Source organism: Aphanomyces astaci (genome assembly GCF_000520075.1).
Source record: "Aphanomyces astaci strain APO3 unplaced genomic scaffold supercont1.27, whole genome shotgun sequence".
NCBI lineage: Eukaryota > Oomycota > Saprolegniomycetes > Saprolegniales > Verrucalvaceae > Aphanomyces > Aphanomyces astaci.
In genome coordinates, this window is record NW_009798290.1 from 262,802 (window position 1) to 289,880 (window position 27,079).

The 27,079-nt window shown below is 49.9% G+C and overlaps 11 protein-coding genes across 14 annotated transcripts; 5 read left to right on the top strand and 6 right to left on the bottom strand.

Annotated features, from left to right (window-relative positions):
• Nucleotides 1–2,916: 2,916 nt before the first annotated feature.
• H257_10261 (hypothetical protein) lies at nt 2,917–4,431 on the top strand. The gene has a single exon (XM_009836748.1). It carries the CDS (start codon nt 2,939–2,941, stop codon nt 4,343–4,345), a length of 1,407 nt encoding a protein of 468 aa, XP_009835050.1. The 5' UTR covers nt 2,917–2,938; the 3' UTR covers nt 4,346–4,431.
• A 1,515-nt stretch (nt 4,432–5,946) lies between these two features.
• On the bottom strand, nt 5,947–7,241 carry H257_10262 (hypothetical protein; the record flags this gene model as incomplete). The annotated part of the gene is made up of 1 exon (XM_009836749.1): nt 5,947–7,241. One exon carries the CDS (start codon nt 7,239–7,241, stop codon nt 5,964–5,966), a length of 1,278 nt encoding a protein of 425 aa, XP_009835051.1. The 3' UTR covers nt 5,947–5,963.
• A 2,048-nt stretch (nt 7,242–9,289) lies between these two features.
• H257_10263 (hypothetical protein) lies at nt 9,290–10,005 on the top strand. The gene has a single exon (XM_009836750.1). It carries the CDS (start codon nt 9,318–9,320, stop codon nt 9,972–9,974), a length of 657 nt encoding a protein of 218 aa, XP_009835052.1. The 5' UTR covers nt 9,290–9,317; the 3' UTR covers nt 9,975–10,005.
• A 543-nt stretch (nt 10,006–10,548) lies between these two features.
• H257_10264 (hypothetical protein) lies at nt 10,549–11,997 on the top strand (the record flags this gene model as incomplete). Its single annotated transcript, XM_009836751.1, has 9 exons — nt 10,549–10,782; nt 10,841–10,888; nt 10,937–10,996; nt 11,046–11,147; nt 11,205–11,402; nt 11,457–11,534; nt 11,599–11,682; nt 11,736–11,816; nt 11,873–11,997. 9 exons carry the CDS (start codon nt 10,549–10,551, stop codon nt 11,960–11,962), a joined length of 975 nt encoding a protein of 324 aa, XP_009835053.1. The 3' UTR covers nt 11,963–11,997.
• H257_10265 (hypothetical protein) lies at nt 11,815–12,586 on the bottom strand. The gene is made up of 3 exons (XM_009836752.1): nt 12,461–12,586; nt 12,285–12,384; nt 11,815–12,224 (listed from the first exon to the last, which is right to left on the bottom strand). Exons 1-3 carry the CDS (start codon nt 12,525–12,527, stop codon nt 11,981–11,983), a joined length of 411 nt encoding a protein of 136 aa, XP_009835054.1. The 5' UTR covers nt 12,528–12,586; the 3' UTR covers nt 11,815–11,980.
• A 32-nt stretch (nt 12,587–12,618) lies between these two features.
• H257_10266 (hypothetical protein) lies at nt 12,619–13,910 on the top strand. The gene has a single exon (XM_009836753.1). The coding sequence runs from the start codon at nt 12,653–12,655 to the stop codon at nt 13,820–13,822; it is 1,170 nt and encodes a 389-aa protein (XP_009835055.1). The 5' UTR covers nt 12,619–12,652; the 3' UTR covers nt 13,823–13,910.
• Nucleotides 13,911–14,227: 317 nt separating this feature from the next.
• Nucleotides 14,228–18,133, top strand: H257_10267 (hypothetical protein; the record flags this gene model as incomplete). Of its 4 annotated transcripts, XM_009836755.1 has the most annotated exons (15): nt 14,228–14,287; nt 14,348–14,387; nt 14,438–14,667; nt 14,728–14,937; nt 15,049–15,195; nt 15,255–15,373; nt 15,453–15,579; nt 15,636–15,743; nt 15,833–15,961; nt 16,021–16,230; nt 16,288–16,467; nt 16,683–16,943; nt 17,022–17,066; nt 17,121–17,369; nt 17,434–18,133. In XM_009836755.1, the coding sequence occupies 15 exons, from the start codon at nt 14,228–14,230 to the stop codon at nt 18,091–18,093; spliced, it is 2,775 nt and encodes a 924-aa protein (XP_009835057.1). In that variant the 3' UTR covers nt 18,094–18,133. The 4 variants fall into 4 exon arrangements, with proteins under 4 accessions (XP_009835057.1, XP_009835056.1, XP_009835059.1 ...); XM_009836754.1 differs by having other exon boundaries at nt 17,022–17,369; XM_009836757.1 differs by lacking the exons at nt 14,228–14,287; nt 14,348–14,387; nt 14,438–14,667; nt 14,728–14,937 and having other exon boundaries at nt 15,013–15,195.
• Nucleotides 18,134–18,872: 739 nt separating this feature from the next.
• H257_10268 (hypothetical protein) lies at nt 18,873–20,279 on the bottom strand. Its single transcript, XM_009836758.1, has 2 exons — nt 19,588–20,279; nt 18,873–19,518 (listed from the first exon to the last, which is right to left on the bottom strand). The coding sequence occupies exons 1-2, from the start codon at nt 20,184–20,186 to the stop codon at nt 19,029–19,031; spliced, it is 1,089 nt and encodes a 362-aa protein (XP_009835060.1). The 5' UTR covers nt 20,187–20,279; the 3' UTR covers nt 18,873–19,028.
• Nucleotides 20,280–20,322: 43 nt separating this feature from the next.
• On the bottom strand, nt 20,323–23,438 carry H257_10269 (hypothetical protein). The gene is made up of 10 exons (XM_009836759.1): nt 23,341–23,438; nt 22,990–23,256; nt 22,392–22,939; nt 21,624–22,017; nt 21,332–21,541; nt 21,219–21,272; nt 20,924–21,109; nt 20,809–20,865; nt 20,432–20,743; nt 20,323–20,374 (listed from the first exon to the last, which is right to left on the bottom strand). The coding sequence occupies exons 1-10, from the start codon at nt 23,389–23,391 to the stop codon at nt 20,357–20,359; spliced, it is 2,097 nt and encodes a 698-aa protein (XP_009835061.1). The 5' UTR covers nt 23,392–23,438; the 3' UTR covers nt 20,323–20,356.
• Nucleotides 23,439–23,850: 412 nt separating this feature from the next.
• H257_10270 (hypothetical protein) lies at nt 23,851–24,594 on the bottom strand. The gene has a single exon (XM_009836760.1). The coding sequence runs from the start codon at nt 24,552–24,554 to the stop codon at nt 23,919–23,921; it is 636 nt and encodes a 211-aa protein (XP_009835062.1). The 5' UTR covers nt 24,555–24,594; the 3' UTR covers nt 23,851–23,918.
• A 1,412-nt stretch (nt 24,595–26,006) lies between these two features.
• H257_10271 (hypothetical protein) lies at nt 26,007–26,777 on the bottom strand. Its single transcript, XM_009836761.1, has one exon. The coding sequence runs from the start codon at nt 26,702–26,704 to the stop codon at nt 26,060–26,062; it is 645 nt and encodes a 214-aa protein (XP_009835063.1). The 5' UTR covers nt 26,705–26,777; the 3' UTR covers nt 26,007–26,059.
• Nucleotides 26,778–27,079: the final 302 nt, after the last annotated feature.

Here is a 27,079-nt window from a genome sequence, read left to right on the forward strand (position 1 = left end):
CCCCCCCCCCAAAGTCCAGACCTCAATCCTATTGAGCATGTGTGGGAGTACATGAAGCGTAGGGTGCGCCAAGCACCTCCGACGTCGGTCGAGGGGCTCAAAGCTCGTCTTTTTGATATTTGGGACAATATTCCTTTGGAATACATCCGCAAGATCATTGATACCATGCCAAAGAGGTTGAGCATGGTCATTGCCAACAAGGGAGGGTCTACGAAGTACTAGAAAGCTCAAAAGTCGTCATTTCATACTAGTTTGGTAATGGGTAGGCAGACTTTTGATTCAATCGAAATTCTTTTTCGTGACGCATGTCTTCAACTAGTTGTCACATGCATGGTCTACAGTAATGTGTCGATCCAGGAAGCAATTGTCCTTCGAATACATCCTTTCACACTGCAAACCGAGCAATACATCACAAAATAGCCTTCAATGACATCGTTGAACACGGGGGTATGCAGACTTTTGTGATCCACTGTACACAAGAATCGGCAGAAGGATTTAGCCAATCAGATTGCAGGAAACCATCACCAACATCGAATTAGTGTGTGGCAGAAATTAGTGTGATACCAATCACCACAACACAACTTTTACATACAAACTTCAGTGCAAAGAATATATCGATGGATTTCACGGATCAGCACAAAAGTCCAAATTTTGGGTAAACGGACAATACACTAGTACTGTATATGTATTGTCCTTCTCACACAAATTTGGACTGTTCAGTCCCAAAAGTGAATCCGTTTTTGAATGAACTTGGCAATAACGTTATATCTTGAATTCATTCTACTTTTAGTACAGTGAGTTCAATCAACGGTTCTTTTTACCATTCAGAAATCTTGTAAAGGGGGGTTTAGAATGGATTTTGATTGGCTACAGACTGTAGTTCATTGTCAAATCGATTTGCCAAGTCTATTCTATTCTACTGGCGACGAACCGACTTGACAATGTTGCGACGGATTTGGGTGGGTCTGGATGCCATGAAAAATGGCATAAAATGGCCGTTTTTCCAAGAAAAGTTGCCAAAATCGAAATCTTCCATTTTTCGAAAATTTGTGCGTCTGGATGCCACCAAAGTTCAAAAATTTATGCCACAATTTTCTTGAGAATCGGGTGTTTTATGGCATAAAAAAAATGGACCGATTTGGTCCAACTTTATTATGGAGGTTTGTGTTCACGTTGAAGTCTTGCACTTCAATCGGAAATCGAACAATTTTTCCATAATTCAACTGGCATCCAGGCAACTGTGTAGATACTTCTTTTCTCTTTTTTCCCATGGGATATGAGACTTTGGGAAATTTTTGCAGACTTGACAAAGCGGTTTATGGCATAATTTTATGGGGTGGCATCCAGACCAGCCATTATTGCGACTCCTGTAATAACTGATATTTTTTCTTGTAATAACTGATACTAGTATTTACTTGCGAATATGTTGAATATTACTTCAAATTTGTACGATGCAATGGATAAACAAAATTTTGAGATCGAGTATCGGCCGGTTGTGAAATATCACCTGTCGCAATACATATGCTGTATACGGTATTTGGTTGTGTTGAGTCATGTCGCTCCAGTCTGGAATAAGTACAGTAGTACTGTACTGTACTCACAGTCAATACAGAGTACACCACTCATACTACATATTCATAGTACTACACTACCGAAGTAATGTAGCTGGGGAATACACAGTGAGGCCCTCAATCAGCTTAGGACCCTCTTTTAGCGTTGACCTCATTGAGGCACTTTCGTTTCAGCTGCGGCCCTCGCGCGACTTGCTTTCTAGCCAAGTCTACGTACAGTAAGGTTACAGTTTTGTAGTTTGCCCCAGTTGAAAGAAATGTCCCACTTCGTTCAAAACGTTAACGAATTTGTTATCGACGAATTTGTTACGTATCGAAATTGTTCTTATGTTCCCATGAAAACTAAACCAGATGGAAATAAGTTCGCCGAGCGTTGCGTCACAACACATTTGGAGCATTTGCAGGGATTTGCAGAAAACGTATGAACACGTTCCGTCTGACCAGGTTCATGGGTTTTGTGCTTTAAATTGTTACTCTGTTGGTTTTAGGCGGCAATGCGATCTCGACAAGGCAACGACAATTTTTGAAATGTTGAACAACGCCGAACGGCATGTCCGTGGGGAGATACACAGGCTGTATTCACCATTGACATGCTACAATAGACAGGCTACAAGCTGTATTTACCCGTGAATTGAATTATAACTGAGATTTGTAATATACCAGTAATTCAAACGCTAGGATGGATCCATCGAATAGTCTTGACCAAGTATACACATTGGCAAGGCAATAACATCACATCCGTTGACTAATGTTCCAAATCCAGAGATGTCATCGGACTAAATTGACCGAAGCTATACGTTATCGAAAGGTGAGCGCTCCACAACCAGAAGCTTGTTGCCCCAAAACGACTAGTTTACCGTTATTATATAACGTTAATGAATGAGGGCTTCGTAAAAGCCATCACATATGGCCTACCTTGGCGGATACGACCGTCCGTAGTCTCCGGGGAAACGCCTGCCTTGGAACATATCGTCCGCACAAGTTCTATATTTCGAGGCGTTGACAAAACTCGTCAGGTGGAGAATAATGACGTTAATACATATGCAGGTAGCTCAGTCAAAATTGCTTCCAATTTGGTGCCAATTCTAAGAATATGTAGTCAAGGCTGGCCGTCTTTCCCACGTGTATATATATATAAGTGTATCTGTCGGGTATGTAGCCTGAATAACGTACTGCCTCCTCGTCCACCACCTTGCTTGCCGCGTAATCGGCCAAGTGTGGTTGGCCGATCGTGTCAACTATATCGACCAATTCGGTCAAGATATGGAATCTCGACACACATCATGAGTTCGGTTCTAAAACGGCTGGGATGTGTTATCATCACCAGCAGTCACCTCATTTTCCGTTTCCTCGCAGCAGGACCACCGATGCACGATCACCACTGCCACCAAACCTGGTCAACGTCAACGTCAAGCACCACCACCACCACGTCGACCCAAAGTATCTCGAGGCCCCGACAGTTCTCTTTGTTTGTCGAAGCCGCGACGATTCTACATGCGATGAACAAGGACTCGTCGTCGATGACATGCTTTCCCAAACTGTACACGATCCCTCGGCAAGCGCCGTGGCCTCTCCACCTCCAAGGCGTGAAACTCAACACGGCCCAAGTTCGCATGCATTACAAGAACAATAACCTCCACCCTGACACGAAGCGCGCTCTTGAGGCCATCAACTTTGTGTTTGACGTGAACCAAGTCAAATGGGAGCAAAAGATCGCAGCGCTGCGCCTGTACAAGCAGCTGCATGGAGGCGACTTGTGTGTGCCCCAAGACTTTCGCATCCCGACAGACGACTCCCGGTGGCCGCGCGACCTGTGGGGCATGCGGTTGGGGCTAGCTGTCCGAAGCATCCGGCAAAAGACGCCGCCGACGTCCGACCGCTTCCGCCAGCTGTCTGCCATGGGGTTTGTCTGGAACGTCCTCGACATGGGCTGGGAAACCAAACGCGTAGCGCTTGCCACGTACAAACACTTGTACGGGGATTTACTCGTCGCGTACAACTTTACCGTGCCGAGCCAGGATAACCAGTGGCCACGAGACACGTGGAACCTTAAGCTAGGCCACGCCGTACACAACATCCGTCAGAACGGCCGCGACATGTCTTCAGATCGATTGGACCAGCTGGCGGCGCTCGGGTTTGTATGGGACCATTTGGAGTCGACTTGGGACGTGAAAGTAACTGCATTGCAATTTTACAAGCTCGTACACGGGCACACTGCGGTGCCGTACGGATTTATTGTACCAGGACAGGGGGCAGAGCCGTCGTGGCCTCGGGAGACGTGGGGCATGAAGCTAGGCCATGCAGTCCACAACATGCGACAGAGCGTCGACGACATGCCTGCCGCCCGGAGGATGATGCTCAATTCACTGGGATTTCACTGGCAGTCGGCGCCCCTCACGTGGGACGTCAAGCTCCGCGCGTTGCAGGTGTATCGGGATCTCCACGGCCACCTGAACATTCCACCGGATTTTCGCGTGCCGGCGACGTCGGATGCCCAGCCGTGGCCGAATAAGTGCTGGCACGTCCGACTGGCGGACGTGTCGGACGAGTTGCGGCTCCGAGCCGACGCCATGCATGAAACTCAAGTGGCGGCGCTCAACGACCTAGGGTTTCAGTGGCAAAAGCCCACTGCTGTGGTTGACGTCGTTGTAGAGCAACACGACGAGGATGTCTGTGGTGTCGAGTCCATTTCGATCTGCGACGGATTCCCTCTGCTGAAACGCCGACGGGTCGAGGCTAGGGCACAAGTGGTCATGTCAGTCGTGTCACTGTGACTTGGTCAACCAGTGTTGCTGTATGTGAAGGAGTCAAGTTGACATTATTTTTTAAATACGCACGGTTGTTTGAGTTACGTTTGAACAAGTTCGGACCTAACAACGTACTAGTATGGACATCGTCAGCTGCAATGTATTTACCCAAATGACCAAACGATTCCCAGAAACCTGTGAAATTGAATCCTACGATATCCTAGACTAACGTTATGCCACATCTACGGGGAACTCTCCCGTGTCACTAACGCGAACCTCAAGAAACGACCCCCGAAGGCATTGCTGACAGTGTAATTACCACATGGAGTAGACAATTCCTTCTTAACGGTCGCAGGATACCGTTTGGCCACATCGGTACTTACACGCAGTGCGGCCTTTGGCCTCCATTAAAGTGTCAACAAACACAACCCAAATGAACTTCACACAAACATCGGTTTAGTCCTATAATGGGAAAAACACGACTTGCGAAACGTCCCTATTATTAACGTTATTGATGCAAGTTCAATTCCCTCATTAAGGGGAAGTTCCAAGCACAGTTTTCAGTAATACGTAAAACACTACCTGGTACTACTGTACAGTACTACTGTAATTTGACTGCTGTTTTTTCTCTGACAACACTGTCGTTTGCGTGTTTGAATGGAATAATAAGTACTATTAGTAGTACTATTAATACTACGTAGTACTGACTGGTACTAGTACCTACTACCAGCAACAAGAATAATTCCCTCATTAAAACAATAACACTGTTGCATTGACCCTGGTGCCGTCGTGGCGCGCAGAAAGAGAAAGACTGCTTCAATTTGGGAAGTATGCCATCCGGACACACTTTTTAGCCCCTAACGTTACTCCAGAGTAACCCAGAAACCTGAGACTCCGTCCAAACCCCCGATGAGTAATGCATATACGATGATAAATCATGTACAACTATTATTATATAATATTAATAGTACTACTTATTATTAATAATACTAGTACTTCAGTGGTACTAGTACTCCGGAGATCTGTACTATTAATATTAATAGTATTGTGTACTATAATAGTAAGTTACCATACGTCGAAGTACTGCGTAGTGTAACGCCGCCGCGTTATTGAATGCGCTTTGATTAGGACTGTTTTCCACTAGCCTTCCCTTAGCACCACGCCATGAATGTGTATGTATAGTCGCCGCCCCCTTAAACTGCTGCCAGCCTTTTATTTTGTACTGAAAGCCCCCCGTGTCGGCCCAGCTAAATGCATTCCTAATCTAATGAGTGGGGGGGGCGGCACACACACAAAATGGTTCCTCAACTGCACCCACCCATCGCCTAAATCTCCCATCTGCCTTATTCATCAATACTAGTAAAGGAATGTGACCTGTGCGTTTCATCTTGAGCGCAAGAACTGTAAAATAGGGGCAAATAGTAGAAATTACGCCTCCCACAGTGGCAGGACCATATGTTTTCCAATCACCCACGTACAGGGTACTACTTCGAAGTACAACTAATAGTACTACAGTACCGGTAGACCACGAATTTGGCGACAGTAGTAGTACCGGTTTGGGCGCAGTTCTGTACTGTCCTACCAGACTGTACAGTGCTACTAGTGTAATCGATCGATGAGTAGTAGTAAACGACTACAACGTGTATTAAGACATGGGACCCTCTATTTTGATCCTCTTCATGAGGGGAAATCCATCGCAAATCGACACCAATTCCACTTGCGCTGGTCCTGGGTCGTCGTCATGGAAGGGGAACCCCAGCGTGTCCAATTGACCAACTTGGGCGGGGTTCAAATTCTCGCGATGGCAACGCAGATCGTGCACAACGTCCGCGAGGCGAATGTACCACGTCTTCTTGGGCCACGCGCTGTCGTCACCGTCGGGGACACGAAAGGTCACGGGGACGTTCAAGTCGCCATACACTTGGTGGTATCGCTGTAATGCCAGCAGTTTCATTTCCCACGGCAACGGCAACGAATACCACACGAACCCCATGTCGTTGAGCTGAGCTTTGCGAGGGGTGGGCATCTCCTGCACGTTTTGACGAATGTTGTGGACAGCATGGCCGAGCTTCATGTGCCACGTCGCCCGTGGCCACAACGGGGACTCCCCCGGTACAATAAACCCATACGGGACGTTCAACGACGTGAACAACGAGCGGTACGTTTGGAGGGCGAGGATTTTCACGTCCCAACTCATCTCCAAGTGGTCCCACACAAACCCAAGCGCCAGCAGCTGCCGCCGCCTCTCGGTCGACATGTCGAGGCCGTTCTGGCGGATGTTGTGGACGGCATGGCCTAGCTTGAGCCCCCACGTGTTCTTGGGCCAGTTGCCGTCTTGGGTGGGCACTTTAAAGCTGTACGCAACCAGTAAATCGCCGTACAGTTGCTTGTATGTGACGAGAGCGGCCACTTTGGTGTCCCAGCTCAAGTCCAGAATATTCCAGACAAATCCCATGTCTGACAGAAACAAGTACCGGTCGGACGAGGGCTTGGTTTTCTGGCGGAGGCTGCGCACTGCCAATCCAAGCCGCATGTCCCACAGGTCTTTGGGCCATCGGGGGTCATGGGCGGGCACGCTGAACTCCTGGGGAACACATAGATCCCCGTAGATGGCCTTGTAAGTGGATAGCGCCAGCAGTTTCTGGGACCACTTGACTTGATTCACGTCAAAGACAAAGTTGACGGCTTGGAGACCGGCCACTGTGTCAGGGTGAAGGTTGCCATTCTTGTAATGCATGCGAACTTGGGATGTGTTGAGCTTGACTCCCTGTAGATGAGCCGGCCACGGCGGTTGACGAGGAACTGTGTATACCTTGGGGAAGCTCGTGATCGAGGTCGTGTCCCGCTGCATTTCGTGCAGCACCGTCGCAGCCTCGACGAACACTGGGAACTGGCGCAGGTGGCCATTTAGCAAGGACGACATAGTGGCGTGATGTCGTCTCCTTGGGCTAGTAGTCGTGGTGGTGCTCTCTGTCATGTTTTCTGCGGTGGCTATGTATAAAAGTGGGAGAAATCGGTCAAATCCAAAGTGCTACTACACATTGCATGCTTTGTGTGATTATGTCGACCATCCAACAAATTGACCAAAACGTTGCCCAGTTCAGATATCTCGCAGGTTTAATTGCAAATATCCAAGCACGTCAGAGCATGGAAATGGTAAGCTTCTGTTTACCTTCCCCCAATTGCATACAAAATGCTATGTAATATTATTGAATTTGTATGCTAAAGTGATTTGTAAAAGTTACCTACAAAAGGAGCGCTATGACTTGTATAGGCGACACACCCACAGCTCGGCTGGCTACACTCACAACCATTGACGATGAGTCAGATTTTACGTGAACGTTCTGTGCGCCTGGTCTTGTGCTTTGCGGAGGTGCACAGTGCCTTGAGATCGGGATTTCGGCGGCTATTCTAATGGGTTGTGTGTTGGTGGGGGATGCAAGAATACTTTAGTACTACCACTACTATTCATGCGTACTATTAATTCCTTTTCACGACATCATCGCATAAACGCGTGACTGTATGCCATACTCCAGTACTTCGTACTAGTAGGGTGTACGTAATGGAAGAATGGATGTGCCTTGGGCGATTTGTGACCAAAGGTGCGACGAGCCAAATTCGAGAAAAACGAATTCTCATTTCACTGTATGAACTCGTGCCATACAGTGTATAAATATGCAATTCATCATGAAATATGCAACTTGGGTGCCTACTGTAGTTTACGTCACACAAATGCAGTTGTCAACTTGGCCTTCGCATTGAAGGGAATCGCCGGGAAAATGGGGAGCGTCTTGATCGTGGGACGCCCAGGTTTATATCACCTTGACCTCGCAAATATCGTCCTTTTCGCGTACATACCTGAACGCGTCATGTATTATCTCCACGAAATGAAGTGCATTGCAAGGGCTTGATCGGCGAACCACCGACCCTGCAACTTGTACACCCAGCATGTTACCTTCTTCGCAAGCGAGGAGTGTCGGTGAACTACAATGTATATGTATAGTATATTATAGTATATCTATTTCTTTTGTCCAGTAGTATTTTGTGGGGATCGAATGGAAAGTTCTCTCTAGCTCAGGAAATTTCAACGTCACCCATCGGCAACGGACCAGAACAATCTGTTAAAGCGAAACACTGTACGACATGCGTATAAGCACGAGTCGACTCTGGACTACTACAGTATATATTTATGGTAGCTATTCAAACTAACTTTATCGTGCGACGCATCTTGTGTGGTACAAGTACTGTCGCTACACGGCCGTATATACCACACAAATTTTGACGACATGGCAGAACTAGGGAGAGCACTGCACTTGGGGGACGTAAGTTCGGTGGACAGGGCCACTAGTTGACGTGTCTGTATGTGTACTACAGGATCGGGGGTTTGAAGGGGGCCACGCTAAATTCAAGCCGGCCCCAGAAACTGCGGCATAAGGGCAATTGCGGTGCCAACAATGGCCCGGTGTGCTCGTACATGAAGGGCGGGATGAATTGGCAGGCATACAGAAGTGGTCGAAAAGCCCCCCTCAATCATTGCGCAGGAACTGGAGCTGAATTCTTCGGGTTGTGCACAATTCATCCCCTGCTACTACACAGGGGCCGTTGTTATTGTTGCCCTATACACCGTAACGTTAAGGGCGAAATCTCAGCTTGGATAATTTCCAAGGTACGAACGAGTAATAATCGAGTATTGTGCTTTCGAGTGAAATTTCGTGTTGTGGCGTGGTTTCTCGTTGGAATTTAAATCGATTTGATTGGCTACTTCAGATGAGCTCAAAATTATTAACCAATCAAAACCTTCTAAATGAAATTCAACCAATCAGATCGATTGTGGATCGGTTTGGTCGGCGCGATTCGATTGCACCCTCCCCAAATTTGTATCAAATCGACAATAACGTTACTGTAACATTACGATCTTTTGAATCCGTACGTTTCGTAAAGTACAGTACTGTATCCGTAATACAGTAAGATCCCACGCAACCGTTGCAAACCACATTCAATGTGGCCCGCAAAGGTGGTAGCTCGACGCGGGCTGGCGACACTCAAGCTCACGTATTTCAACTTGGCCGGTCGGGCAGAGCTGACTCGGCTGGCGCTGTACATTGGGGACATCTATTTTGAAGACGATCGCATTTCCATGCAAAGGTTGAAGAACTTGAAGCAATCGTTGCCTTATGGCCAGCTGCCTGTGCTCATGGTCGACGACTTGGTGATGGCGCAATCGCATCCGATCGCAAAGTACGCTGGCACGTTGGCTGGGTTGTACCCCCACAACGAACCCCTGGATGCGTTCAAGGTAGACGAGGTATTGGCTCATCTCATGAGCATGAGCAACGCCATCTATGCGGTCTTTGGGGAGCTGGACAAGACCGAGCGAGCAGTGCGGGCCAAGGAATTGGTGGACGTGAAGCTACCGACGATGTTTCAGCTGTTGGAGCGGAGGCTCGTAGCCACAAGCACCGGCAACCCATACCTCTTGGACTCGTTGTCGTTGGCCGATCTTGAGATTTACCTGACAGTGCATATGCTCAAGACGGGGTTGCTGCATGACGTCCACACCCACGCAGTTTCTGATGCATATCCTCATGTCATGAGCATCTACGATGCCATCAAACAACACCCCAAGGTCGTTGAGTGGAACCATCGAAAAAACTAATACATGCATCAAGCAGCAGGACCTTTCTACATGATTATTTGTGTGGCGTCCAAGGGGGTGCTTGGGGTATTGCTTGTAGATTTTGTTGAATCACCTGATATATGTAGTAGCCACAGAGCTATGGCAAGTCGCTCTGTGGCTACTACACTACTACTCGTCGGTCCGCCAGCCACGGTATACTATAAGAGGGCTGCGATATGGATGTCAGCTAGCAGGTAGTGATGAATGCACAACAAAACTACGAAACTGCACTTGTACAGTTGTCGCTTTCAGGAAACTGTGCAAATAAAATCTTGATCATATCCCCTGGGACTTCATCAACCACGACTGGCTTCCTTTTTTAGCCTATTCTCGTAGGTAGTGACTACCAGTCGACTTACTAGTGGGGACATTCGTGCGTCATAGTAGGAATGGGTTGCATCGTTAGGACTGCTCAAAAGCCTCACAGCTCGTGGCATCGAGTCATCATGCCGATACCCCCACAAGGTAGTGGGCTTCGTTTAACGCACTTTCATACTGTTCATGCATTTACCCGAACACCACGTCTTAGTTGTCGCGCCATTTTGAAACGTCCATGAGTTTCGACGCGCCGTTTTTGCGGCAATCTCTGTTGGACGCGGCGGTGGAGGGGGATTTGGATGCCGTGGTGCATACTCTGGACGAAGGGGGGGCGTCCATCGCCAATTTGATCGACAGTGTCGACGCTGCGACGGGGTTGACGGCGTTGCACCACAGTTGCATGCGCGGGTTTGTCGAGATCGTGTGCTATTTGGTTCGCCATGGTGCCGCCGTGGGCATTTGTGATCATGTTCGTCGTCTCTTTCCCCATCGAGGTGACGTTGATGAATCTCTGTGTGTGAAATTAGTTTCGCAAGACCCCCCTCCATCATGCATGCCACTTTGGCTTTACCGAGGTAAGAGACGGGGTTCCGTCGCACATTCTACTCACCTGCTGCGGTTAGGTCGTGTACGTGCTGTTAGACTGTGTCCGAGTAAATGTCGAAAAGCTCTACTACATGAATGTATGTTGTAAAGTTCAACCATGATGGTCGTATATTGACTTGTCAGCAGGAGGCTAAGTTGACGTGTTTGCAAACCGCGGCAGCACGAGGACATGTCACCATAGTTCGGCTCTTGTTGTTGCATGGAGATGTTGTCGGTGGCGTGAATACCGTACACTACCCTCCATGGACTCCTTTTGCGGCTAATGTCTGACTGTTCCTTGTGCAGGAGGGCGAAACTGCACTTCACCTTGCAGCTCAATACGACCAAGTTGAAGCTGCCAAGTTGCTCGTGTCGTGTGGAGCCAACATCCAGCACGCAACGTTCGCTACCGGAGACACTCCCCTGCACTATGCCTGTCGCACAGGTGCCATCCAAGTGGCCGTGTTCCTGGTTAGCCTGGGCCAGTCGGTTCACGACCTCAATGTATCAAGGGTTTTTGCATGAATTCATGTGTGAACACACAAAATGATTATTTAGACGGATGTTGTGGCCCAAAGCGCTCTGCAGTTGGCCAGACAGCAAGGACATTCCGTGCTTGCAAATGCGATTTTGGAGGTATCGATACGATTAGTGAGAAATGGATGGTTGATGAGGGCTTGTACGGTATTATGGACAACAGGAATCCAAGAACGTCCGTGAAACAAGAAGTCGCCGCGACACGGCAATCCACAACGAGTCCTTGGCGTGCTTCATGTCGGCCAAAGTATGGATAGACTCGTCACACTTGTAGAAATGCCCCACATATGCATGTTGTAGAAAGCGTACTTGGACTCGAAAGCCAGCGTCAAGGCCATGCAAGTACAAGTCGTGCGCCAGCGAAAACTCGAAGAGATGGAGGTCCGTTTTCGCATCGTGTCGTTTAGGATTGTGTCGATACGGATTATTCGGCATAGGCAATCCGAGCGTATTTGAAAGCCATTCGAAATGGTGAGGCCGACGAACATGCCAGCACCGCGTTGGCCGCGTTTCCACGATTGCAATAGACGCATTCATACCGAGGGTTAATCGATAATCGTTTTTTCTGTAATCGATTGCTTTGAATCTTTGTCGGTTCCGTCTCCAGCCAATGCGCGAGCATTGGCCTGTGTGTACGCTTCGACTTGGACTTTGTCCAAATCTAGCGCCAGGCCATACGTTTCTACCACGTACAACTCAAACTCTTCTGCTCGGTGGGCGACCAATCGCCCGACCCGCCATACCAACACTTGGGCAATCTTTAAGTCTCGTTTGCCGATTGGGGAAAAGCTACGGTACTGTGATGAGCCCATGTACTACATGTAGCCGAGAGGGTTGCGAAGGAGGTACCCGTGCAACTGAGCCAACTCCAGCACGCGATTCTGCCATCGCTCGTGGCTGACGGGCTCTTTTTCCACCGTGATGTCGGGAAGAGCCGTGGACATGATGTCTACGTATTGGTCGGTTCGATTCATATAATGAGCAAGCAGTGACTTGCAGCAACAAATATACAGAATACACCATACCTAGCAAACGTTCACATATCGTAAAGTCCGAGTGATCAACACACCCCGCGACTGCATAGTGCACCATCCAACTTGCTGCTTGTCAGCAACGTTCAACGGCGGTTTCGCGTACAGTACGTGGTGGCGGTTACGCGATTGAGGCTATTTTGGAATCCTCCCTCTCTTGGCCAACTTGGCAATCGAACCATCAACATGTCAGCTACTATGATGGGTAGTCGACGCCCTGTGGTGACCGTCAAAGCGATTCGCAATGCCTTGACGGTGTTTGCCATCGTGTACGTGGTCATTCGAGGTCTGGCATCCTCCCCTTCATCGTCCAACTCGTTCGTTCTGGGCGCCATCAACCCGCCACTGCTGTCGCCACAAGATCAGGCCTTTGTCGTGCAGTGCCGCACATTTTACGAGCAATCTGCTCTTCGCCGAAGCCACTGCGACGACCCCCCCGCGAGTTTGTGTCAAAACGTGTGCTCGTCCCTTTCAAGCAACCTCACGTACTATTCCACGCAGTTGTGGCCGTCGTCGCTCCTTGCCGCGTGTGACGCCACCTGTGCGACGCACCAAAGCCAGCTTTGCAACGGGGGCATCACGTACATGGAACTCTGCGACGCCACCGCTCGTTCCCGTCTGCAAGCCGCCGTGGAGGACAACGTGCACGTGACAATCCAAGACGACCGCAGCGGCCCATCGTTCTTTGCGCTTCTCGTGCTCATCTTCGTGGCGGCATCGGATATCCTCGTATCGGTGGCCGAGTACAAGGACAAATACCTCAAAGCTCCCCCTGCAGACGAAGAGGCAGAACTGTATGATGCATCGCAGCTGGACTCGTCTGCCGCGCTCCTCACCCAAGCTCTGCGTGCGGCGGAGCAGCCCGAGCACTTGGTCACCGTGGCGAAAACCTGTTTTGAAGTCCGATGCTTGTTGTTTGACAACTCGTGCGATCAAGCCCTCCAGATCATCGTGGTGTTTCAACTGGTGAGTTTCCTATGGAATGCTCGTGGCCGAACCGTTCAGTGGCTACCGTCGATCATTCGAATGAGCACTTCTCCAGGCCAACACGGACAGACTGTATCGACGACGTCGTCGCTGCCACCGGAAACAGAAGGGGAGTTCCAGCAAGCACCGTTGCCACGTACAGCGTCTTCAACCTCCCAAGAGTTTTCCAAAGCGCAATCGTTGGCAGCATTTACCCAAAACGACGCTGCTGCTGCTGCGAAATCGACGACTCGAACAGGTTCGCGCGAAGGCGGGCAACAACCAGCTACCTCCGTGGCGGTGGCGGCGACCGCCCCCTCGGTTGCGATGACAACCAATCAACCTCCCCCCTCGGCATTTGGAAAGCTGACTCGACTGATGGGCAAGTGAATAAAACAACGTTGAATGCACTGCACGCTACCGTAATATATGCAAAATACGTTTGAAAAGTAATCGTATATGTTATGATACTACCGGTAACACATACACACTGTATCGTTGTCACACCATTAAAGTTAGATTGCATCGACACTATATTTTTCCGATACAATGAGCAGCAAGGTCGTACCGGTATGTGTTTGGCAGTTCGTATCGTCTGACTGGATTGCTATGAGTACCGATCACAACCATCGCAGCGACAATTTATGGTAATTTATACTCCATGCCTGCGTGGACTCAGCACATATCTACATAGTCCAGCTCAATACCAATAGACTTCGGTGGACGATCAACACCAATGGCAGTAGTGACCAAACCGGTCTTGCATGTGCGTTTGAAAATTAACTCCTTAAAGGCATGTCCCCCCGCAAGCCTTGCCATTTTCCCCATCAAGCACCCTTCAAGAACCCCGTAGAGGTGCATGACCTTCCACTGATGTGTGCCTCGTCGATTGTAACGGCTAATCGGTTATGAAAGTCGAAACCGTTCGTAGTTCCAGCCGCCAGCGCGTACATGGGTGCGTGGCTTGTCGCCGTCGATGCAACGCCTAATCACTGCGTCTTGTAGAATCTCCGTCATCCGAGTTTTACCGCGTACTACTTCATGACGAAATTCTATCCAACAAACGACCGTTAAAATCGCCGCACAAACTGAAACACAAAGCGTGCAAGCTGTGTCCAATAACTCGATCGGACCCATCGCCCTTGGCCCCCCTTGATCCAACCCCCCGCGACGACGACGACGACAATATGCGTCGACCCATATGCACGAGGCAGCCCCTCTTGCTTCCCCACTTGGTGCGACAATCTCTACATTTCCAGGAATTTCACTTCGATACATCGTTGGCATATGGGCAGGAGACTCGGGTGCTCCAACGCAGACGAGTGATTCTTCACGTCGACGGTCCGGCTGAGATTGGGCTGGAAGAGATCGTCCAGTACAACGAAGTGGACACCCTCCGTTCTGTGAACCCGTTGGCATTATTCCTGCCCAAGAAATGCTCGACAACGGATGAAGTTCCCCTCATGCCTTGTTTTGCCAAAGCCCATCGGTCTCGTCTCTTTGACGTACGATCGTCGTCTATTTTCGTGTATAGCGTTGACACATTGAGTCGGGGGGAGGTGGCTGATGTTTAGTTGGGGGGGGTGAACAGAAGGCGATTTGACGAATATATCTAGGTGGAAAGGTGGAAGGAACCAATCCGAGATCGCGACAAAGCGTGGGGAAGGGATGAGCTGTCTGTGATTCAAGCTGTTCGTCCAGGCAGATATCCGATGACCGACGGTCGGTATCATTCTACGACCAAGTGGAGGGCATCGCGGAAGGTCCGTCCCTTGGTTTTCTCTTAGTAGTCTGTTACATGCTCTTTACAGCTATAATCTAGGACAACGAACAGAGACTGAATCGACGGGGAGTGATCATCGATTTGAGTTATGTGATCGTGACAGCCATTGGAGTCAACATTTTTGGTCGCGTCTACGGCGCAGGACTGCAAAGCAAACGGTACGACCAACAAATATCATTTTCATCATCCATCATTTTAGGCATTTCCATCATATCATATATCATTCGTGTCCCCTAGATTCATTGTGCTGAACGTGTACGATCCCGCGTTGGCCCTCAACCACACGATGCAGCTGTCGATGGATGAATTGGAAAACTTATTTCAGGATCACATGGACTTGTTAGTCGCTGGTCGAAAAGAAGATGTACGATAGTTCATTTCCGTCTACATTCGATCTCACCACGATTCGTTGAGTTTTAGCTTGTCACGGGCATCGTGGCCATGCTTTACTTCACATACCCACCGGACGGCGCGACCCCGTCTGAAACCCCCACTTTGCACATCAACAAACACATGAAAATCAGCGCCGTAAGCCTACCATCTATCGTTCATATCAAACCGTACAATAATGGTTCTTCATGTGGTTACATTGTCTGAGGGTGAGACAAAAATTGTAGTCCAAACTTCGACGACAACAACGAGAACGGCAGCGGCAGCTCGAAGCCGAGCAGAAGCGGCTAGACGCGCTGAAATTCCTCACAATGGCTCGCCGCCAGCGGTACCGCATAGTAGCCCGAAGCCTCAAAGTGCGAGTTTCTTCTAAACCACTTTTGTACCTTCCACGCTGACATTTTGTCGGAATTAGATGGGAGGGTTGTGGTTTACAGTGACAGTGCACCAATACCCAAACCAAATCCGAAATTTCGCCATTGTCGCATATCACCCGATGTCCGGGACCCAATACGCGCTGCCCGTGGGGCTGCACCATGCGGGGGCTCTGGCTCGACTGCTCGCGCCTCCCCATCAATGGTCCAAGCAAGACAAAGTTGTCGTCGCGTCCACAGTCATAAAACATGTATGCAATTCGTATATATATATCGTAACAGGGTGCTATAATACACATTCTGGGTAGTTGCGCCTAGTGCACAATTCATTGGGCGAGACAGCGTTGGCTGTGGATGGTCGCGTCGGTTTCTTCAACAAGACCTTGGCTCTTGAATGTGCCGAGACCGCAGATTCAGTGGCAGAGCGAGAGTATCGCCAAGAGGTGGCCAATGCCGTCACCCTGGTGCAAACCGCGTGCTACAAACAAGTACGAGTTGTACATGGACATCAGCACTCTTATGCGCGTTTTGCATGCTTGTGGTCTATGTATTGCAAACGTCGTCACTGTCATCCTTAACCAAACCTCGTTTCGATGTCTTGGTTGGGTTTGTGGTTGGCTCCACCGTGTAATTCAGGCCTTTTCATTCAACAGACACGGACAGATTTTCGTTGTGATCGACACGACTGACGGATTCCCGCCAGGTGCGAGAATTGCAACAGGTGGTCACAGATATTGACGGGCAATTCCAAGTCGAGTTGAAAGAGTTGGAAGTGGCGCGGGACGTGCTGCGAGCCAAAGAAATCGCGGTCAAGGATCAGCTTGACGACGTCGAGAGCAAGGGGCTGGCAGACGTCGTGAACGCGTCGGCGGACAAGGAGACGAAAGCGCAGCAGAAGCAAGAGCTGCGCGACCGACGCCAGCGACTCAAACGCGAGAGAGCTGACACGCAAACCCAAATCAAGGTTCGTATTGTATTGTTGTGCCCAGCCTCGTATAGAAAACAATACTGACAATTGGATGTTCATCGTTGGCTTCGCTAGGCCACGACACAAGACATCACTACCGTCCTCGCCAAACAACAAGAGGCGAGTGCGCACTACCAAGCCGACATCAAGCGTCACATGCTAGAATGCGAGCAGGAAGTCGCGTACATGTCTGCGGCAGCCAGCCAACCGTTTCAGTTCCACGACAAGACAAGCGGCGACCGACGGAAATGCAAAGTCGGGTACACGGACGGCCGCCGGCACAAACTCGAAATGGGCTGCACGCATAAACTGATGGCTGGCGCGGCTACGATGCGAGACGGACAGCGCGTGCGCTACTCTGTGTGGACCTTGCCTGGCAATCAAGTGGTCTTTCACTTGTACAACCCCACCACCAGCGGCACAGTGCGTTTGCCCTTTTAACAAGTGAAAGTGAGGGCGGCAATGTGTGTGTATGTGTGTGTTGTAGGTCCATTTCACATGTTCCAAGCTGGCGTGGTGCATCTGGAGCAAACAAACTAAAGCAAGGGACGTTGACTTGTGGGCGATTCAAACACAAATCCCAGCGTTTGTCGTATATCCCCAAGGCGGTGCTGCCCCGAATGCACTGGAAACTCAACTCGATCAATTGACCAGGCAAATGGAGGTCCAATCTGCCGCCTACGCCACGATGGCAACCTCGTACTCTCGTGAATCGGCCAAGTGTTTCGAACAGCTCAAAGCCTTGACACTTGACAAACGTGTGCTACATGGACGCGTCCGGCAGCTGTACCATCCGGTGGCGTCGGCGCTGATAAGTCGGCTGTCCGTTACGTCAGGTGATCAAGTGGACGTGAACACGCTACTCTTGGTCATGCCGCAGGTAGACGTCGTCACGTCCAAGGGCGACTCGAAGAGCTGTGCGTGCGAAATCCATCTCGACGGCACCCAAATAGTGTACGAGATCGACCACGGGTGGAAGACCCAAGTTCACCCGTACACGGACGAGTTGATGGCTGAATTTGCGACGGAATCGGCCGCGGAAATGAAAGTGCACATGGAGCTCACACTGGCCACGATGCAGTTGACGTACCCCGAGGCGACGACAGAAGCTGGAAGTAGTGGTGTGGTGCTGGAGTTTCTGGATTGACCGGGTGGCGATTTAAATAAACTAGTGTTAGGCTGGTCGATTTATTTGGTTTTGGATATCGTGTGAACGACAGCAGCACTTTACGAGGGCCACTAGATTAACGTCGATAGCATCAACTAACGTAACACAAATTTGTTTCATAACACAAATGGGAGTTCTTACCAAGACACTGCGACATTGGAGATTCCGTATGAATTTCCTGGCCCCGCTTACTGTCAAATCGAATCTCGCCAAGTGAAGCAGGCACCCAATCGCACCCATGGGTCTATCCGAAATTACGTGTCGCTGATTGGCTACAATACATTTTCTACTGGAAAGGGCAAAGCGGATATTAGCCAATCAGATGTCTCAGCTCAGTTCGTGCAAACCGTGGGCAATTTGAAGAAAATCGACTATAACTTAACACGCAGAAAATCACAGGGGGTTCTGTTTGGTTTGTCGTTATACATTGTAGATTTGCTGTTGGAGGTATTATAGGTAATACTGTAATAGCTCATCCGTTTAGTGAACCCACCGAGAATGGGACTGTATTTGAAAAAGGCGCCTACCAAGGTGTTTATTGTTTAGCGCACAGTTACTGCTCACCTCCACAAGCAAGTACCACGTGAACATAACCATAGCAATTCTGGGCGATTACCCAACCTGAGACAAATGCTATATGGAGATATACATACTGACATACAGTATAGTACAGGGAACTACACCATTTTGAGTCCAATTTCAGTTTTTTTCAAAATATTTCCACCAACAGCGGATATATTTCACCTAACACCAATTTTACAGCTGAAATTAAACGCAAAATGGTGTACTTCAAAGTACCTAACCCTAGTAGGATTAATAATACTAACGTTAACAGTAAAGTACTCGTACACTTCTCGTATGAACAACTTTTTGTTTCCACGGCCACGCGCTTAGTATTGACTGGATATCACCCCTCACCACATTTGGCACAGCTTGCGGAGGCTTGGGGCATCTGCCCACCGTGGTTCGTTCGTGACAGTGTCGAAAAATGTCTGCATATCGCGGCTGGATGCAATCTCCAGCCCCCCAAGCACCTTCGCTCCGTCCACTTCACATTGCATGAGGTCCCTCGTCGTTTTCATTTCGGCCATTGTGCATGTGAAGCCCCAGAGGACGGCGGCGACAGCGTGGCTCTCGGCGTTGTCTGGGCACTTCAACTCGACGCGGACACTATATACGTCTTCAAGAGACACTGAAGCCACCGCCAGCCCCACGTGAATGTTTGCCCGGAAAAGGCTGCGGTGTCGACGCTCGCGGGTGTTTGCTTGCGCCGTCAACGCTAGCAAGACTGATGGAGGAGGACGTGGCGGTGACTTGGTCGTGGCAGCAGGAGCTGGCAAGGGTGCATTGTGGTGGCTGCTCTTGTTTTCGCTCAAGGACGGGGTTAGGCAAGGCAGTGGGTTGCTAACATCAAACGTTATTAGCAATTGGATCGAAAACTCGTTAGAGTAAACGTCTTATACGAGAGATTACATGGGACGAAAGTGGGGGTTGCGAGCAGCTGGACACGACGCGCTTCGGCACCTTGACCCTTCGTCGTTTCCGGTGTCGTCGTAGCCCATGCGTGTCGTGCTGGTCATGCAATCTGTCGGCCCAATGCCTCGTGAAACGGACACGGAGTATGCTTTGGGATAGCGCATTGCGTCGCCGTCCGTGGGCACTGGGATGGCTACAGGTAGTTGGCACACACATGTGTACAATGGCATCGTCGTCGAAGCTCCCATGTGATGTTGCTGGAGGGCGCTGTGTTTTGGCATCAAGTCCCAGTACGGCACAGGAGCGGTGGCCTCCTGCTGGTCGTCGCCATCATCGCCGTCATCGTCCGATTTCGCGGGCAATAGTTGGCTCGCTAATGCTGTTTCTGTCGCTGGCGTCGTCAGTACAGCACCCCCTTGTGCATGCTCTTTGGAGTGACGCCGGTGGAGTTGGCCATGCCGACACCCCGCGGCGTGGAAATTTTGGACGACAGTCGAATACGCAGTCAGAATGCAGAACGAGCTCACGCCATAGATCACAAACGTGATGGCCGACGACAGCTCGTCCGTGATGGTGACTGCTGCGGCTCCTGTCATGCTAGAGAAAAGTCCAACACTACTTACTGCCTGGTAGAATCCTCCTTCGCTACCGCGTGGTAGGGATGAGAAACCTGTCGCGCTACTCACCGCCTTCAATGACGAGTGTAATGTTGCATTCCGGATACAAGACGCATGCGACCAATCACATACGTTAATTATCCGGAATTTCAACTCATCTGCACTTCCTACATCGATGACATTCAGGTGACGAGGAAAGGATGAGCTACGTTTGTAGTGCGTACCTCGAACAAGTCATCCCACTTGTGTGTCTCAGGGCTGTTGCCACTGTTAGAACTTGCGTCGCTGCCGTCATTGATACCATTAACGCCGTGTTCATCCTGCATGGTGAGCTCGTGGATCGTCACGGCTTGCTCTTCGACGACCCTCGCCAGCTTTTGCTTCTCCCTCTCCAACACACTCACTTGATGGTTTGTCTGTTTCAGCAGGGTTTGCAAGTCGTCTAGTTGATGTTGCGACGGACTGTTGCTCTGCATGTCGTGCAAGGCCTCGGCCACGGCATGGCACTGTGGTCGCCGGCAGGATGCGTTGTTCGCCTAGCCGTCCGTGGTCACATGGTACAGTAGTAGCCTCGACAAGGAATGACCTTCGTCATGCATACCTCGTTGGGTTGGTTCATGCGAGATTCCAATAGATCCTCGATCGTCTTCGCTTGCTCCTAGCCCAAGCAACATGAGTCCACACACACACACTTTTCCCCAGGCTCATTTTCATACTTCAATCAATCGATTCGCACTAAACTGAGCTTGTGTAATTTGCTTGATGGTGTGGTCTTGGTTGCGCTTCATGACTTCCAAAGCTAGCACATCGCGCGAGTGCTGTTCTTGCAAGTGGGCGATTTCTCGCCTGCATTCGAGTTTTTCCGTCTCAACCCCCCCCAGCTCCCGAACGTACTCGTCCGCCTATACACATCATTGCATAAGCGTCGTGTGTCATCACGTTGCCCACAAAGTCGCTTGCAAACTATGCATCGAAACAACGGGCAGCCCACAATGGGCGTTCGATAGTTACCTGGACTTGACGCGACCGCTCGAGCTCATCGATCAAGTCGCGCTGGTTGGCGATCTACCATAACATTGATCATCGTTTCCACGAGCTCCATCAAAACCAAGACGTGGACGCACCGTAGCTTGCAAGCTTTGTACACTCAAAGCCAACTCTTCCAGCTGTTTTTGCGCATCCAAGTGCTTGCACTCCAAGGACAAATGTCGTTCTTCGACATTCGCATTCATTCGTTGGGCATGTTCCATGATCTGAATCAGCTTCTTCTCCTTGTCGCGCCACGCGTCCAGCTCTTGTTGGAGCTCGCGAACTTGCATTTCCGCACCTTCTTTCTGCATATTGACACACACAAACTTGTGATGATAGTTCTGTCCATGTATGTATATGAATTTGATCGATAGGAGGTCGGACTACCTCTTTGGTCACACTGAGCAGCTTATGCTGGGTGGACTCGCACAGCACTTGCACCTGGTTCACGGCCATGTGCATTTGCTTTTCCACCACATCGCGCGCCGCCTGCACTTGATCTCGATGCGCCGCGCCGAGTTCTTCCAGCATCACGCGGTGGGACGCGTCCGACTTGGCCAACTTCCTCTCGTTCTCGACCGTCAGCTGTAGAAGTTCCGCAGCGTGCCGCTCCTTGAGCAAGTCGATGGCTTCGATGTGACTTCGCTTCATGCGCTGCGTCTGCTCCACTGACTGCGCCTCCCACGCCATAGACATGCGCTTGGTGTCTCGGCGCACCTCGGACAATTCTTCCGTGAGCATGCTGCTAGCTGCCTTGTCTTGCTTTCGTTTGGAGACCACGCTATGTATGGACCGTTGAAACTTGTTCGTTACAGGGGGTTCGTAGTCGTTGTTGCCAACGCATAAACACAATTGTAGTATATGATTATTAAGGCAAACGCACGGTAACGAGACAAGTGCAAAATCGGAATTTTCCCTAGGGCATGTAGGCGAAACCACCAAAGGACAACTAGATCCTGGAAAGCTGCTGGCACGGATACACATGCACACTCCACCAACTTCTGTACTCTTTGAGTGTCTAGAATCCTCCAACGTGACAGCGATACAATACAATCCAATGGTAACTATGACGTCGTACACCGCACTGAACGGTACACAAACCACTCACAATGCCAATTTTGTGTACACAAGTCAACGGTAGGCCACAACGCGTACCCGTCGTATTTTTGCTGCGCGGCGTACAGGTTTTGCTTGAGTGTGCAGTTTTCATGAAACAGCGCGGTGCGACTTCGCCAGCTCATAGTCGCGTCCTCTTGGGCCATATGGAGCCGCTCGAGCAGCGTCTGGTCGCTGTCCCGCTGCATCCGCGTCTCTTCCACGACGCGGCAGATCTCGTTCTTGTACTTTTCAATCGCTAGTTTCGCCACGCTGTGGTCTGTCACGGCAACCGACAGGTCGTGCTTCAAGCTGCGGATTTCGGCTTGTAGCTGGTCCTGGCACATCCGGTAGCTCTTTTCGCTCAGTTTGGCTTCGCGCAGCTCGCGCTCGAGGCAGTCGGTGCGTGACCGGTGCTCCTCGACTGTCTCCAGAAGCGACTGCTTAGTGTCCATCCATTCCTTTCGCTCTGTGTTGAGTTTGCACCGCAGCCGCTCCGCGTTTACTTTGAGCGACTTGCGCTCTTCGTGCGTGTTCATGACGGAAATCGTGGCTTCTTTCCGCGCCATGTTGAGCCCGTCGTCGTACTTTTTCTTGAGTCGTTTGAGCTACACGAAATCATGTGTTGGCATTTGGCCCACACAGTACGCTTGCTTACGTTTTCAGACAGTTTGACGATCTTGGTCTGGTCCTCTTCGTGCTGGTCATACGACGTTTCCAACAGCGTTGTCAAGTCCTTGCACTTTTGCTGGTACAAGTCGCTCTCTTTTTCCACGAGCACCCGCTGGCTGTGCAGTTCGCCCAGCTCCTTCTTCAACGCGATGAGCTGGGAACTTGCAACGGCCGCGCTCTTCTTGCATTGGTCGTCCTTGCGCAAAAGCTGGAGGCGCATCGACTCGAGATCTTTGACCAACGCTTGCCGCTCCTGTAATATGGTCATGCAACGATCGGGGCAATGTCGTTCGTTAATGAGATGGCCAACGGCATGATATGGATCGAGGCTACGTACATGTTCAAAGGCAGACGCAAAGTCTCGCACCGTTGACCCTTGCTTTAGCATTGAGCCACGATGTTGTCGTAGAGGGTCGTTGTTTTCGTCGTGGTGACCTCCCCCACCAAAGATACCTGAAAACAGTTACAGCCGTTTCATGTTGCCGTTCGAAGATTAGACTTCACCATCCCCAATAATGTCGTCTGGTTTGGGGCTACCGTAGCTATGTTAATGCACGCTGTTACTGCACAGAAACCAGCTCGTAGTACTATTTGAAAGGGATTTTATAGGAGAGATAACTTCACTTGCGGTTACTCCAGTGTTACATTAACTTAGCAACCGCGGGCTGTAAATGTGGTCGAAGGACAATAGTTGCATTGACCAACTCTTATGACGGTGTTGATATTAGATATATCAGTGTTGGATTCACATGTACTGGTAGTCGCTTGGATGTTTTAGCAGAACATGAACCCTGTTTTGATCATCACTACGGCGGCATACACTGCCAAGTCAGCGAGAGACCACTTGTCCAAATACTAACGTCAGCGTTACACTTTACTCCGTGTTTTGAAAAATTACACCAAAGTGCAAACTGATCAATGCCCGTAGCGCGCCACAACATTCGGATGCGCGCCGACGGCTTCGTAAATGGCCAACATGCGTGGATGCTCGTCGCAGAGAGTTGTGGGGATGTGCATGGTGAACCCTGTTTTGATCATCACCACGGCGGCATACACTGCCACGTCAGCGAGCGACAACTTGTCCAAATACCAAGGCCCCGCAGCGGACGACGACAATCGCAGGCGGGCTTCCAAGAGCGCAAAATGTTTCGGCACTTCATGCGTTCCCAAGGCTTCACGCATGGCTTTCTTCTTGGCTGGGTCTTGTTCGTTTCGACTCGGGACGAACAATTGGTTGATGTCTTCGATGAAGTCGACGAGTTCGTCAACTTTAAGAGCGTCAAGTGCGTTCTCCAGAGGGTACAGCCCCGCCAGCCGCCCCACGTATCGCTCGATGGCATGCGACTGGGCAAATACTTCGCCATTCACAGTCAACACGGGCATCTGCTCGAAGGGCAACGAAGGCTTCACAGATGGCCACTCGTCGCGGGACACGATGTGGTCTTCAAACGGAATCCCACCGATGGCCAACGCCAGCCGAATCACATGGGCACGCGCTGGGACGTCAAAATACGACAACTTTAGCGTGGGGTAAGTACTACTACTGCTCATTTATCGGGCTGACGATGGCGCTGCCACACTAACTATAAACACAAAACTGTGAATGCTGAACCAGCATCGATCATCCGGCTGCGTGTCAATTAACCGGAGCATTTTGTGGCGGGAAACTGTCCAGGTGTGCACCTCCCGCGGTGACTTATGGTAGTCGCCATGCCAGAATAGCGAAAATACCTACCACAAGGTTCTAGCACGCATGTACCAGTACACTGTACGTGTTGAATAGACCACAGCACTAAACGAGGCTTGTGATCATTGCAGCTATTAATACTACGTAGAAAACCAATTTAAGAATACTTTTTCCGAGACGCTGCGGTGGAAGGAACGAAGCTCAGCATGGATGCATCAGATTCACATTCCGAAAAGTGCTGGATGAGGCCAAAGCGGAGTTGATTCATTGGACATTCAAATAATTGTGTTTCACGGTCTATTTGACAGACATAAATACCATTTTCGAAGCAATTGTACTCAAAAGTGAGAACCAGTTATTGGTACACACAATTAGCTTAAAGTTTGTATACTCATTTCCATATTTTTTGTGTGGTTAGGTTATGTAATTTCAGTAGTTAAATATTAATCCAGACAGGTAATGCAATTATACAGTTGTGAGTAACTGTCAGTGACCATTTTTGAATTTGACGCGAGTCTGACATTTTAGGAATCCACAACCAGGTGTGCACGAAAAATTGGAGGTCCAACATCACATGCAAAGGTATTTCATGTAATGCGATGAATTACACTACAACGTGCACAGCGTTCTTGCGGTTGGCTTTGACTTGACCATTAGGCAAGGGCTTGAGGCCCAGCTACACGGACACAGCACCAGCACCGCTCTTCGCTTCTTCTTTCGTTCGGAGTGCAAGTCACCCGTGACTACAGCCTCGTGAGAAATATATACATACGTGTACAATGAAAGTATTTGTAACTTTACCGTCATTCACAATCTCCTCGCTTTGGCGTCGTGGTGGTGCCGGTCTTTGTCGCGTGCACATACTTCATGAGGGTGTTGTAGAGTATCTTGGAGAACGCTGCCACTGGCTTCCCGTTTCGCCCAGCAAGCACATCTTGAACAGCTCTGTCAAGCTCAACACGTGTATATCGCGATCGCGGTCGCGGTCGTGCATGACAGGCGCCAAAATTCACTTCGTGTATTAATTAGATTAAGGAGGTTATCTCCCAGTATTTTTACTACATTTGATTGGCTGATTCAAGTGCACCATTAACATGGTTCGAGCTACGTTACTAGTAGTACTAATTAATGAGCAACTACCTATACCAACTAATATACTGTACATCACGAAAAGACGACAACGTGGCCAAGGATGGTGCACTCGACACAATTCCTAGTCCCAACATGCTCGTCACCCAGCACTGCACTGCACTGTACGCAGTAGAAATTGCCTGAACACAGGCAATCCCGGCTAACTGGCCTATCAAAAGTAGGAGCAACGCAACCCAAAAACGTACAAACGTTAGGGAATTTCAACTCGACTTCGTGCTTAATCACATTTGGCAAACCACTCGATGACTTTTGGGTGCGCTTGCACGGCCTTGAATACCCCCATGGTGCGTGTGTACTTGTCGCAAATGTCTTGGGGGATGTGGTCGAGAAACCCCGATGTCATCATAAGCATGATGCCGTGAATGGCCAAGTCGGCAATGGAAATCGAGTCGAGGACATACGGTCCCTTGGACGGCAACGCTACCAGGCGCGCCTCGAGGAAGCCAAACATGCGGGGGAAACTCGTGGCCGCCAACTCCTCTCGCAGCACCTTTTTCTTATCCGGGTCTTGCTCGAAGAAGCTTGGCATGAGCAACTTGGTGATGTCGTCCAAAAAGTCGACGATTTCATCCACCAACAGCGCGTGCAACCGGTTCGACGTCGGGTACATCCCTGAGAGGCTGCCGACGTAGCGCTCGATGGCGTGCGCTTGGGCAAACACTTGGCCATCCACTGTCAGCGTAGGCATTTGCTGATACGGCAGCGTCGGCTTGAGCGCTGGCCACGCCTCTTGCGAGATGCGCTCGTCTTCGAATGGGATGCCTGCAATGACCAGCGCCAGACGGGACACGTGGGCTCGTCCTGGCATTTCGAAGTACGTGAGCTTCAACGTGGGGTAGACGGGGGCGGTCGTTGTGGCCATTGTAGTCAAAGTTGCTCTTGTAGTCAAAGTTGCTCTTGTGGGGTTCACAATTGATTGAGTAGTGCCACTTGTAACGTTAGTTACAAAATCTCAATTTGGAATCGCTTCAATTTGCATGAAACGGTTGCAACGACTGGCCTCAAATCTGGCCCTAACCGACGTAACCGGGCAAAATCGTCGCGCGAAAACCGACTGGACATGTTGGCGCGATTTAGATCTGGACCAGGAATGTATGTTATGGCGAAAAAACAAGCCCTGTTGTGCAAGGGAAAAGGCAAAAAGCCCTTTGGACCGGCGGTGTCAATTCTGAAGGATTAAAACCGAATCTATTTTTCTCACAATCAATAGCGTTTACTAGTGGAGCTCCATGCGTTT

Coding starts and splice junctions, on each gene's coding strand:
- H257_10261 (XM_009836748.1), top strand. CDS start 2,939: ATGCACGATCACCACTGCCACCAAACCTGGTCAACGTCAACGTCAAGC.
- H257_10263 (XM_009836750.1), top strand. CDS start 9,318: ATGTGGCCCGCAAAGGTGGTAGCTCGACGCGGGCTGGCGACACTCAAG.
- H257_10265 (XM_009836752.1), bottom strand. CDS start 12,527: ATGGTGCACTATGCAGTCGCGGGGTGTGTTGATCACTCGGACTTTACG. Junction 12,385..12,460: donor GATATGTGAACGTTTGCTAG/GTATGGTGTATT, acceptor ACCAATACGTAG/ACATCATGTCCACGGCTCTT. Junction 12,225..12,284: donor GAGTTGGCTCAGTTGCACGG/GTACCTCCTTCG, acceptor ACAGTACCGTAG/CTTTTCCCCAATCGGCAAAC.
- H257_10266 (XM_009836753.1), top strand. CDS start 12,653: ATGTCAGCTACTATGATGGGTAGTCGACGCCCTGTGGTGACCGTCAAA.
- H257_10268 (XM_009836758.1), bottom strand. CDS start 20,186: ATGACAGGAGCCGCAGCAGTCACCATCACGGACGAGCTGTCGTCGGCC. Junction 19,519..19,587: donor AACCCCCACTTTCGTCCCAT/GTAATCTCTCGT, acceptor GTTTGATGTTAG/CAACCCACTGCCTTGCCTAA.
- H257_10269 (XM_009836759.1), bottom strand. CDS start 23,391: ATGCTAAAGCAAGGGTCAACGGTGCGAGACTTTGCGTCTGCCTTTGAA. Junction 22,940..22,989: donor TCGTCAAACTGTCTGAAAAC/GTAAGCAAGCGT, acceptor GATTTCGTGTAG/CTCAAACGACTCAAGAAAAA. Junction 21,110..21,218: donor AGCGGTCGCGTCAAGTCCAG/GTAACTATCGAA, acceptor TGATGTGTATAG/GCGGACGAGTACGTTCGGGA.
- H257_10270 (XM_009836760.1), bottom strand. CDS start 24,554: ATGAGCAGTAGTAGTACTTACCCCACGCTAAAGTTGTCGTATTTTGAC.
- H257_10271 (XM_009836761.1), bottom strand. CDS start 26,704: ATGGCCACAACGACCGCCCCCGTCTACCCCACGTTGAAGCTCACGTAC.